The sequence below is a fragment of the Plectropomus leopardus genome, chromosome 13 (genome assembly GCF_008729295.1).
Source record: "Plectropomus leopardus isolate mb chromosome 13, YSFRI_Pleo_2.0, whole genome shotgun sequence".
In the NCBI taxonomy this organism is placed as follows: Eukaryota; Metazoa; Chordata; class Actinopteri; order Perciformes; family Serranidae; genus Plectropomus; species Plectropomus leopardus.
Window position 1 is genome coordinate 3,641,428 of NC_056475.1, and position 12,873 is coordinate 3,654,300.

A 12,873-nucleotide genomic window follows, 5' to 3' on the forward strand; every position below is an offset into this window, starting at 1 on the left:
TTTATGCTGCTTTGTACTTCTACTCCACAACATTTCAGTCATTACTTTTGACATAAAAAATATGATATGCTGATGATATCATGCAGTACTATACTACTGCCACCCAATAGCCAATAGTTAATACAATATTTTAAAAAATTGGCTCCACATTGAAGAACTACAACTTTAAAAAGCTCTTCTCTCCTTTAGTGCCATGCATTTTTTGCTGACATTTGATTCATGAATCATGAATTGCTTTAACTTGTCAATATGGACCTTGGAACAGTTTTAAAAGCTAAATAATGGAATTGAAAACATTGATTAAAAAATGTGATTAATCACGATTAAATATTGAAATTCTGCGATTAATCGCAATTAAAAACTTGCATATTCAGTCTGATCCCTATACAGCTGGATCCGGTCACACAGCTTTTGTACATATCATTTTATACATTGAAAATTTGTCTTCTTAATTATATTTGTTCTGTTGTTACACATGTTGTATTTAACTCTGCCTCGTAAGGTGACCTTAAGTGTTTTGAAAGCGCCTATAAATAAAATGTTATTATTATTAATTATTATGAAAAACTCTCTTGTTTGACAGTCCTAATTTTTAGTAAATGGCCATTTTATGGTCATTGTTTCCAGATGGGGACAGTTCGCATCAACTGATTCTATATTTGTGGGCTAATCAAAGATATTTTTGGGCGCAGAACTAACATTTGTGCATAACTGACTCATCTGGACGTGAAAATGACTTCACTCATTTTCCTTGATTCTGGAGTCTCTTGTTATATTATATCAATGCAGATAAGTGCACTTGTGTGTGTTAGTGTGTTAAGTGTTGGTTGTATAAAGAATAATGTCTTTTCCTGAGTGCATTTAAGAGCTCAAATAACTTTCAGTGGAGGTCAACAGCTCTGTGCCTGTCCCTTGGGTGAAGGTCGTCCAGTCTGATCTGTAAAAGTCATCCATTATATTACGGCTGATCACAGATTCAACTTTTAATCACAACTTTATCAGCCTGAAATAGTGTATGAGCTTTTTTTTTATATATATATCTAATTTTCATGTCTTATCTTTTTTTCTTTTATTATTGATGGGACCAGACTTTTAGATTCAAAGTATCATTTTCAAAGCAACTATTCCTTAAAGACACTGAGTTCGAGCAAAGATCTGGACTGAGCTGAACCTTTTTTAAAACTTCGTTTCCAAATCTCAACCTCTCCTAAGAAGGTCAAACTATAACTTTTGTCTTTAAAGCGCCTCGCTTGAATTATGTCTCCTGACCAGCCTGTCAAACCCACTTAAGGACACACAATTTCCTGCTGGAAAGCTTCCAGAGCTCCTATCATGATATCCACAGAAAGATATCGAACAAAAGCTTGGCAGAGGCCTGTGTGTTGATGGTAATTGTTCTCAGCCTGTAAAGAGTAAACACTGGCCTCATAAATAATAAAACAAATTATGTGCGTCATTCTGTGTGTGTGTGTGTGTGTGTGTGAGTGAAAGAGCAAGGAGAGGAGGAAGCAGCTAAGTCCCTTTGAATTGTCTTGCTGTGTTTGTTCAGAGACTCTGCGACTGGCTGTCATCATCGGCGTGGCGGTGGGAGCCTTCCTCGCCCTCTCCATCCTCCTGGGAACGTTGGGCGCATTCTGCTGCACCAGATTCCAGAGAAGTAAGATACCAGTGAATCAAAGCTTTGGGTCAGACAAAGACCTCGAAACGCAGTATATGTGTGTGAGTTTTATATTTTTATGATGGTGGATCCTGCTCATGAGGGGTTATTTTTTAGATTGTCGGTGACAGAGAAACATATTTCCTTTGGCACTACGTTACTTTTTGGTCATCCAACACCAACCTACAGACATTTTACCGTTTCTGTGCTGAAAATTTAAAAATTCACAGATTTGAACAGTCAGATTTCTAGAATCAAAGATTACATCAACAGGATTGAAAGGATCCTGATCCATCATGTCTTACAGCAGCGTTTCTAGGATTTATGGATGGTTCTTCGGCCATTTCTAGGATGTTACCACATTATTAGGATTTTTAGGACATTTTTCAGATTTTAATACTTTTGTAGGATTTTAGAATATTTCTAGGACTTAAGGAAGTTTTTTAGTATTCAAGACGTTTGTGGGATCTTAGGACACAATTAGAATTTGCGACATTTTTAAGAATTTAGGACATTTTTAGGGCTTTAGAATAATTCTAGTATCTTGGAACATTTATTGGATTGTAGGACATTTTTAGGGTTTTAGGACATTTCCAGGATTTTAGCAAATTTCTAGGATTTCAGGACATTTCTAGAATCTTAGAATGTTTCAAGATTTTTCAGGACATACCTAGAGTTTTTGGACATTTCTAGGTTTTGGAGGTATTTCTAGGATTTTAGGACATTTCGAGGGCTTTGGGACATTTCTAGGATTTTAGGACACAAGGGGCGTAGCTAGGACAGGTCAGGGGGTGCGATTGATCCTCCACTGTACATAATCTATTTTTATGCTGTTTCATTCAATCTGAAACCGTATACATACCAAAGGTACAAAAACAATTCCCAGCGTGAATCACCTTGTTTTTTATTGTGAATAAGAAAATGGTTGGGGTGACACCCGGCTCCCTATCAGGGGCCATAAGTTGAGTATCATTGTTATACAGTGTAACAGAGAGAAGTATCTGCCAGCATTAGTTGATGTGAAACTTGTTCCTTCCTCCAGTTCAGTTGCTGTAATCTTTGATTCGGGTTCATGCACAATTTAGCCTCCAGCTCTGCCTCTGCTCTCTCTGAAGGCCCTTAGAAGAACTTTTTGATTGTATTTTTCTGAAGATAGGGTTCACTTTTCCTCTGTTTGTATCTGCTCCACTGTGTGAAAGGCAGATTCCCACCCCACACACGACTAAATGTCCTGCTAGAGCTCGGAGGTCTGTATCGCTGTCACTGGAACAGAGGGAGAACATCAGAGAGAGAAGTTTTTGTCTTTGAGATGCTCTCTGTTAACTATCTCTGTTGTTTTCTCTCTTTCTACAGAGGACGTCCATCTGGTCATGTCTTCTCTTCCCGTGTCCCTTTCGCGCCAGAGAGATGTGAAGCCAGAGAGTAAGGCCTCTAATAAACAGTTTGTGAATGATTCCATGTTGGCAGTTTGATGAGCAGTGTCTGCAGATGCTTCCACTGGACAATCATCAGTGTTGAGTCCGGTCGCTGACTTCATATTTGTATAGCTCTTAAAAAAAAATCGAATGTTACCCACAAGTAATGTGTCCTCCTCAGCAATATCATACCTGCAGTCGGGGCTCAAAATACTTTTTTTTGCTGTGTTCATGCAATGGCGCATGTAACTTTTAACATGCACCAAAATGTTTTACTGCACCATTTGGTGTAACTATCTTTTTTTCTCTTTCACCATCAGATCTGACAAAACGAAATCCAACATCAGTCGCTGCAGCATTTTCGTTTTTATGATGTTTCACATGTACCATTGTGTTGTATTTAAATTTTAGCTCACTTTCCCTTAACTTTCTCAAAAGCTGCACAGGAAAATAACATCAGATTTTACTTTGTCACAGTCAGGGTCATTCTAAACAACACTGGAGATTTCATCAAACCTCAGAGGGAAAAAATATTCTTTTAATTTGTGAGAGTTTAAAAATGAGCACATTTTTACTGCGCAGTAATGTGAAGTGATACCACTTCATATCTTTTTCTATTTTCATCACATCATTTTATATATCTTACTCATTTCATAGCTCATATATTGATGACATTTTCTTTAAATTAAAAAAGTGGGCAGGTGTGTCAACCAGTGGAACATCTGAATAACAAATAATCTACATATAATGACAAATAAAAACAGAAAATCACAATAGTTGCAACACAGGTTTAAAATAGTTGAAGTGTTGTAATTTTGAAATCATTGAAAAATATCTCTGATCTCATTTTATTTTTAAAATTCTTTAATTAAAATTTTGTAATTCCCCAATTTTTTCCTCTTATCATAATTTCAACCACTCTGTACATCAACAAACAGCTAAGTAAAAAAAAAAGATTCTAATAAGTTGAAGCGTTTATTATGAGTTTCTCCGCCATTCTTTAGGTGTTTTAATCATGATTATATCCAGTAGATTTCAAATCACATTTTATCCAGTAACCTTTTAAACATTATTTTATCCAGTAGATGTTATTTTTCTTTTAGCCAGTAGATTTTACTTTTTCTGAAATTATATTATCTGAACATTGTTTTGGTTATATCCCACTTTGATGTTATTTCCGTCCGGTTGGCGGTGGAGAATTTAATTAATCATGATTATTTTTATTCAAATTGTATTCAGTCCATGAGGTTTGATGGTTTTCAGTTCATTTATCCATCGTCTTTCCGCTGCTAGTCTCCGCGCTTCTGACCAAACCGCTCCCTTTTCCAGGCCCGCAATCATCAGTCATTTAATTATAACCCTTGTTGGTGGTTCAGGTTTAGAGTAAGAGTTAGGGTAAGGGGGTTAGGGGTAGTTGGGGCGTTTTGAGTTTGATTGTGTGAGTGTCATGAGAGTTGGCCACCCTAAACAGTTATTTGCATGTAAAGGGTGAAAAATTTGCAGTCACTGGTATGGTATCTTGAGCCCTGATTGTGAACCATACATAACTTTCTATCCATGACAAAAAATAAAATTTCATCTCAGTCTTAACAGAGAAAGTCCATCTCTGGGTCACAACCTTTTTTTCCAATGCAAACTAAAGAATAAGCCCTTCTGACATAAGTCTAAATTCAACATGACATTATACTGCGACCCTTTTATATACACTGTGTAAATGAGCTCAGGCCCACAGGCTCTGTAAGTTTTCTTAAGCAGAGGCGGGAGAAATCAGACAGTAGAGAAACCTTTCAGATACATTTAGGACATCAATGTGCGCACCAGAAATAAAGTGCTGTCAGTGTTCTGATATGAACATGAAAAATGCTTTTTTCACCTGTCACAGTTACAACCATTGGCAATAACATGAAAAAGCATGAAAAATGTACATGTTGTTGTGTGATGTCAATATGTGAAGTAAGAATAAATTTTAAAACTAGGCTTTAAAGAAGCATTTGTATTTCAATTCACATGTGGTTTCATGCAACTTCTATGGTCATTGGGGGTTTTTTGGAGCTCAGCTGGCTGATATGCACACGTTCAGCCTTTCAGAAGCACCACTGTGTGACTGTGTCAAATAAATATATGTCATTAGGTCCAATAAGAGGAGACAAAGAGATCTACAGGTCAGTCTCTGGTGATTATTAGTTGATTAAGAACTCCATTTCTTGTTTGTCATTTCTCTGTGTTAAATGTAATTCGTAATACAGCCACAGCAGCTACTCTGGGAGGCCGCAGGCAATTACATTTGTTGGTCTCTGTTGTATAGTTAAAACATACGACTGTGCCACTCACGGAGTAAGTACTTCACAGCCAGTTATGTACGAGTAAAAGATAATGTGTGGGCAGTGTATTAATATTGGTGTTACTCTAGCCATGTATTCCTGGCTCAGTGATCATGATCTTAACCTGCTTTAGTAACAAGCTATAGAATTTTCCTATAATGTAAAAACCGATTACCAATGGCATGAGAGAATTTAGACTTAAGCCCCTATCTACAGACATTTTTGGATTATTTGCCCCTTCTTTAAAAAAAAAAAAAACCTTTTACAAAAAATCCTCATCCACACTAGAATGCAAAAACAACTCCGGCATCATCTGTCTTCCTCAGTCTCCCCTCATCTCAGAGGTAATAAAGTGTACAGAATGCCTTTTTCAAAACACCTACTGCAGAGCTCATTACTGTTGTTTCCCCTTGGATTTACGGACGAAAGAGTTCACTCAAAGATGCAAGTGATGCCTTGGACAAGCAAAAGTTTTCCTTCCGACCTTCAGACACCTCCATTCATCCATGAAGTGGTGCAGGAGTACTTAGTTTAAGTGTTAAGTAGTTATTAGAGCAGGCAGTACTAACAAAATGTTAACATAATGGTAGTCTGCCAATATTAACACCAGCTGAGCACCAAATGCAGATAGATTTTCCATTTGGCGAGTTAATCTCAGAAGTCTGTATACTGCTACAGCAAGTAAATGTTGCCGGTACATTTTTTTAATCTACCACTGCTCTTGGCTGATGAGTGAAAAACTTAATTTTAGTTTAGTTGTTCGCTATTGTTGCTGTTGTTGTTGTTTGTATCAGTTTAGCAACAATGAGCATGCAGGAATTCAGGAGATGACATCATCATTTCCCAAAGGATCTGTTTAACCAGCCAATACTCTTTCAAAGTCATCAAATACAGCCACTTTGTTAGTGAATTCAGCGTCAGACACAGACGCTAAAAGCCACCTTTCGCAGCAGTGTGATACGCAGATAGACTGATGGAATCTGTTGTGGCTGTATGATACGCCGCTGGACACCATAAGGTTTAAACGCTGCTGGTAATGATGTAATACAAGAACCTGAAAGGTCCCTTTATGGTGGGCAGGAGGGGTGGTGGATCGGTCAAACAATCCCCAGACTTTCACGCAGGAGCGCTGTGTTCACTTCCTGTGTAAATGCTGAGCCAAACCATTTTTTTTTTTTCTAAACTTATCTACTTGGCCTTTGTTGCCAAAACCTAACCACATGCTTTTGTTGGCATCTCCATTGGTTACGGCATCCCGGAAAGTCGACAGTAGATGCAGGAGGACAATTAGAGCGTATTATGTTGACACACAAGTTCTCTGACAAAGCGGAGATATCCACAAAGTGACCACATTTATGAAAATCTGCAACTTAGAAGATATTTTCGAAAATCTCTGTTTGCAGTGACTTAAAACTATGTGTATATGTTGATAAGTGGCCAAAATGTCAAGGAAAATTTCTGTTTTCAAAAATATCTGTATACTTGTACACAAGGCCTAAATTTTAAAACTTTAAAATGTCTAATTAAAAAAACAGCAATCTGTTTCTCTTGTGGCACTAATATTAAGTGATGTCTAAAACTAAGAAGAATCTTCATTATGTCCCGTTAACAACAATGATAGATATGCAGTAAATTGTTGTACGCTGCTATAGATAGCTGTTAAAAACACCTGAAGAGGTTAGTAGAAGTTTAGAGAACACTAAAACCTGACAAGCAATGCGTTTTAGTAGTTTACTGTTTTGCAAAACACCCGTTAGGAAAATGTTTTAATGGATAACATTCAAAAATAAAAAACATGAAAGCTCACCCCAGAGGATGCACCGTTCCTTGTATTCTGCTAATTTCAGGTGAAATATTCCCTTTGTAACTTTGTGCCACTTAGCAAGGTTGCACCCAAGGACTGCTAGTTATTTTAATAGCCATAGTTCTGAGAGAACTTCTTGCAAAAATGAATAACACCGCCTCTATTAATAAAAACTTTGAATCTGCAGAGTTTCAGAATGCCAAAAGAAAAGAGGAAGTGCAGCGGGATCATTTCACATCCAGTGAGCTTGTTGTTGCCTCTGTGAGCTAAAGTAAACTAATCATTGTGACAGGCCAGACGTTTTATATTCATACTCCCAGGCCAGCTACACACAGCGGCATTATTAGATTGCAGATATTGATCAGTATCGTACCATGAGGTTCGGGGACAAGTGAGTGTTACCAAGCTGGGCTTTATCCACTAAGTAAGTTAAGGTCACACTGCAGTCGGCAGGAGAGACTGTTGTGTACACAGCACAGGCTTTATTAGCAGTAAGAGCTGAGGAAAAAGCAGCTTTTGAAGCCGCCACGAGTGCATTAGGTGGGGATACGGAGGGATGCAGCTCCAATGCATCTATCAGCCTCCAACAATAAACTACTGCTCCGTCTCTCCCTCTCCTCCAGATCTCAAAGGAGTGGTTTCAGCAAAAAATGACATCCGGGTGGAGATCGTCCACAAGGATCACAATGCGGCACGGGAGAGCGAGGAGCACACCAGCATCAAACAGATGATGGTGAGTGCAGTTTGATGCTCTGATGTGCGCTCTTTAAGGCTTTCTTGTCCACTGTGCTCAACATGTATGACTACTGATGTCCCTCATTACCCATAATGCAGATTGACCGCGGTGAGTTCCAGCAGGAGCCTGTGCTGAAGCAGCTCGAGGTGCTCCAGGAGGAGGAAAAGGAGTTTCAGCACATCAAGGTGGGTGAACACTAAGAACGTTTGGGGCCAAATGTCAACTGCAGGAAATCCAGCAGGAAATCCGGCTTCAGAGAGCCAATTACCCTTTTATTTGCAGAAGCAAAGGCGGCTGTTAGCATCTCGTTCAATAACAAATGGTCGCGTATCAGGCCGCCGCGTAACAGAAGCCCGTTAATGAGGAAAAGTGCACATGCCTCGCAGAAGTGACAGCACAACAGAGTCATGTTTGAGGGTTATGCAGGGGCGTTTGAATCTCTGAAGTCACTGCAACTAATTGATTTCTTAGACTTTTCAAAGGTCCTTAAATAATTATTATCTACGGTATTGCAGAAAGGAAAGAGTCAAAAACATTGAATCAAGACTGTTTTAACCTTTAATTTAGATCATTGTGACAGCACATCAATCTTTAATTATTGTAATTATTGTCAATTTAGTGTTTGTTTTGCCTTTTTTTATTTTATTGTATTTTTTGTTTTTCTTATTTGAGCTTTCTTTGAGAATGTAAAGTTGTAATAGCAAAAGTAAATAGAAAACTACATTTAAAAAAAAGATCAAAATATAAGAAATTAAAAGAAATACATTTCACACAGGCATTGAAAACAACCAGCGGTCCTTTGAAAAGCCTGGAACGAAGAGTTTGGTTTTGTTTGCAGATTTTTATTTCTAAGTAATTGGTGCCATCACTAAAATTGGCTTAATAAATTGGTTGAAAAAGGCCACCAACACCAAAACCATATTTTGCAGCAGTAAGATGTCAAGGCGTCAGTCTGTAACGCAGCCGGCTGGAACCTTCTGTGGTGTTATGATACGCCACCACTCAGCCAGACGGCACCTGGCGAGGCGGTGTGGTAGGCAGATAGACAACGTCAGTCAGGGCATGGCGGCTGATCTCATCCTCTGCTTTGAGGGTATGGAGCTCCTGAATCTTTTTGTTTTCCCAAATTTGAGAACATTTACATTGGCTGTTCTCCTTTTTAGAGTTAGCCGCCAACTGCTATTAGCTGCTTTTCAAATCTCCCACAGTGGGTCACATGCATAACACGCCCAAACCTGTCCCATCCACGGTCCCATCCCACCAGCTGTTGCTTCTACGCTGACGTCAAATTGGTGATGTTACTAAAAAAGAAAGAAAGGGGGGCCCACAAAGACGGTATGCACAGGGCGCAGAATTTGGTGCTACGCCCCTGACAACAATTAACACAGCATTGTTTTTTTTTCGACAAACGCCACTCAGAAAAAGGGCAAGCGGTGCATCTTCTGCCTGTCTTAAAAGATCTCACATATTCAATTTGTCTAATAGCCTGCAGGTTGGGATGGGCACAGGAGAGATAAACAAAGAGAAAGATAAATGGTTGCATCTTCCTGCTAATTTTCCTATTGAACCCTCTGGGAAAATTAGTAGGAAGAAGATAACCATTAAAGTTATCTATGTCTGTACTTCTCCATTAGCTCTATAGCAGGAGCATTATGATTTAGGTCTGGTTTGATAAGACTCTTATTACTCTCATTTAGTCAACCATGTTCTTTCTGCTGCCTCCGAGCAATTTAAAGCTCGGCAGAGTCACATCGGAGTCTTTGCACAGGAATTAGTTAGCCAGTTTATCAGGCAGTCGGCTGACAGTAATGATGCTGTCTGCAGCAGCTCGTCCGTGCTTCCATACGTTCAGAGTTTAGCATCACAGTGTTCAAAGCATTAACAGGTTTACAGCCCACACACTCAGCAGGACCACGCTCAGGGGCGGAGCGGAGGGAGGCTCTCTGACACCCTGAGTGTTTTCTCAAATGCTTTTCCTTGATAAATAATATAATGACTAAATTCTTCTGTTGATCTAATGGCCAATTCACAGTTGTGAAAACCACACTTAGTCGGTATTGTTGCCAAGATTAAACTGTAAAAAGGAACTAATTGGTCTAACTTTTCAGTGTAGTAATGCTGTTTACACCAAATTTCTATCCTACGTATGTTATGTAACTTAAAACTTTTTGGCCTCTTTTTAGGAGGCAGGAGTGAAATGTTTCTTCATTTAGGAAAAGATCAGGTTTTGGCCTGAAACACCCACTTTGAGAGGCAAAATCCCCGTTTTTTTGTCCTGCTTTCAGATGCCTTACATGAGTATTTAAAACTTTGAACCCTGAGCAAATATGTGAGATTTCTTACCAAAAAAAGACACGGAAAAAAGGTACTGGACAACTTCATGAGAAATGTTCCACTAGAAAAAAAAACTATACTTACAATCATCATAATCACGTAGTTGAACTAATTTTACAGAATTATTATGATGTTTTCAGCACTTTCCCCACTAGTTTTGTGACTAGTTTGTAAGTTTGACTAATTTTTAAACTAATTTTCAGTTAACTTTTGTGTTCTTTTTACTGATTTCTTGCTCAATTTGGGTCATTTCATCTTTCGTAGCTCATTGCCTTTTCCCCATGTCTTTGAAAGTAACCAATCGAATTTGCTCAAGGAATTAAGGAAATGAACAATGCCACCATTTTCTTCTGGCGACAGGGCTGCTATTCTGCTGCAACAGCCTACATTTTTGCTGTCTTTTCGCTCCTTTTCCTCACAGTAGCAGACAGTCAGTTTGTGTCAGCCATGGTATTTAAAAGAGTGAGACAGACAGAGAGAGAGAGAGAGTGACAGACAGTGCTGTCCAGTCTTGCGTGTGATTCGACAGACAATAAAACGTATTAACACATCCTGCTGTATACACGGCACAAACGTGGATATTGCCGAGCTGTAATTAAATGAAAAGGCTTTCTGAGTCACAGGGAGATGACTCACACCACTAAAACATGTTATCAGCTTTTTCATGTTGCACAAATTAGCCTGTTTATTAATTAATTTCTTATATTCAGCTTCCCATTTTCTAATTACAGTTTGCGGGTCTACTTTTGACCTTCAGAGGAGAAAGCTGCAGATGAGAAAACCAGTTCTTGTTTTGCACGTTCACGGATGCACTGTGTTAAATAGCTTTAACATGACTGTTGAGTAAAAAGAAAGATTATAGGATGCAACTAAAAGAAACTTGTTAATTGTATTACTTTTAACCCTTTGAAACATGAGCAAATTGGTTTTTGTTGTTTGTTTGTTTGTTTGTTTGTTTGTTTTCGTTTTTTTGAAAACGTGGGGGGAAAAGGGAATGATCAACTTGGAAAAATATGTCCCTTAAATTGCAAGAAATTAGTAAAAGGTGACAAGAAAATTATGTAAAAATTAGTTTATAGATCTGCGGAAGGTTATTAGATCATTTTTTTAAATAGGGAGAGATGTCCTTAAAAATTATTATTTTAATTTTATATTTGAAATTATGATACAAAATGTAATTAATATATAAAATGGATACTTTTTTAAAAAATCTAGTACTTTTAGGTAATTTTCTTTTTTTTGTAATTTTTTTTAGGTAATTTTAATTGTTATTTTTTACTAATTTCTTGCTCATTTTTGGGCTATGCGCTCGTTGCCTTCTCCCCATGTTTTTAAAATCAATCAAATCAATTTGCTACAGTTTTAAAGGGTTTCATCTTTTTTTGTTTGTTTCTTTTGAAAGGACCCCACCAATGGCTACTACAGTGTGAACACCTTTAACGAGCATCACGCCACCCCCACCATGTCCATGGCCCCCAGCCAGACCCCCGACGTAGTCCGAAGCCCACCCGCCGGAACTATGACCATCGGCAAGCAGCGGGTGCCCACCGGCATGTCCTTCACCAACATCTACAACACCCTGGGTGCCGGTCCCAACCGCCTCTACGACTACAGCCAGCGCTTTGTCCTGGGCATGGGCAGCAGCTCCATCGAACTGTGCGAGCGGGAGTTTCAGCGGAGCTCGCTCAGCGACTCCAGCTCCTTCATCGACACGCAGTGTGACAGCAGCGTCAGCAGCTACAGCAAGCAGGACGGCTACGTGCAGTTTGACAAGGACAGCAAGACCTCGGCCTCGTCCTCCTCCCACTACTCTCAGTCGTCGTCCCAGAACTCAGACCTCACCAGGCCTCTGCAGAAACGCATGCAGACCCACGTCTAACAGACGGAGATAACGAGGATGGAAAGGATGTTCCAAAGAGCCATTTTACCTACACGGATGATTTTTTTGTTCCAGTGCAGAGGGACATGACACAGTTTGTAGACGCCAACTTTTGAAGCTGCACACCTTGATGAAACCGCTGGAATCAAAGCGTGACTTAAATCATGAGCCAACAAAAAAAAATCATGACAATCATTTGTCTGCTTTTCTCTGCTCATAAGAAACAAACAGTAGTTTGCTGCTGTTCCCTTTTTTTGTTATTTTGGCAGACTGCCTTGACACATGAACCTGGGGGCAGAGTGATGGTTAGTTTCAAAGAATATCACACGAAAACTATCAGAGAAAAAGTAACAAGCAGTTTTTTTTATTAATGAGAAAACTCTGGGTGCTGCGAGCTCGCCTGCTCTTCCGCCGTTCACAGCACTGAGGGTATTGTTAAAATCAGAAAATGGCTTTTCTTGCGAGCACCTTGGAGGAAAAAAAAATGTGTGTGAGCTGGCAGCAAGCTCTGTTAGATGTCACTCATTTCCTGTTCATCACACCGCCTTGGCGATGTTTAATGCTAGCTGCATCAGAAATGGGGTTCTCTTTTGTATAATGTGCTGTACATTGTTTTGGCTCTAATTCTTTTTTAGACATTGTGAGAATTGTTTTTCAGTGTATGCTTTGCGAAGGATCATTCCTCTTGAACTGATCACAGAATGCATGGAGAAGTGGACGCGTCATC

At 39.1% G+C, this 12,873-nt stretch overlaps 1 protein-coding gene across 1 annotated transcript in view; it reads left to right on the plus strand.

The window, feature by feature from the left end:
- The window catches only part of kirrel3a (kirre like nephrin family adhesion molecule 3a), a 164,837-nt gene extending 152,368 nt beyond the window's left edge, over positions 1–12,469 (plus strand). Inside the window, exons 13-17 of the mRNA XM_042499533.1 lie at positions 1,550–1,657; positions 3,011–3,079; positions 7,821–7,930; positions 8,032–8,118; positions 11,670–12,469. Coding sequence (XP_042355467.1) covers positions 1,550–1,657; positions 3,011–3,079; positions 7,821–7,930; positions 8,032–8,118; positions 11,670–12,146 — 851 coding nt within the window. The 3' untranslated portion in view covers positions 12,147–12,469. The remainder of the gene's footprint in view (positions 1–1,549; positions 1,658–3,010; positions 3,080–7,820; positions 7,931–8,031; positions 8,119–11,669) is intronic.
- The last annotated feature ends 404 nt before the right edge of the window (positions 12,470–12,873 follow it).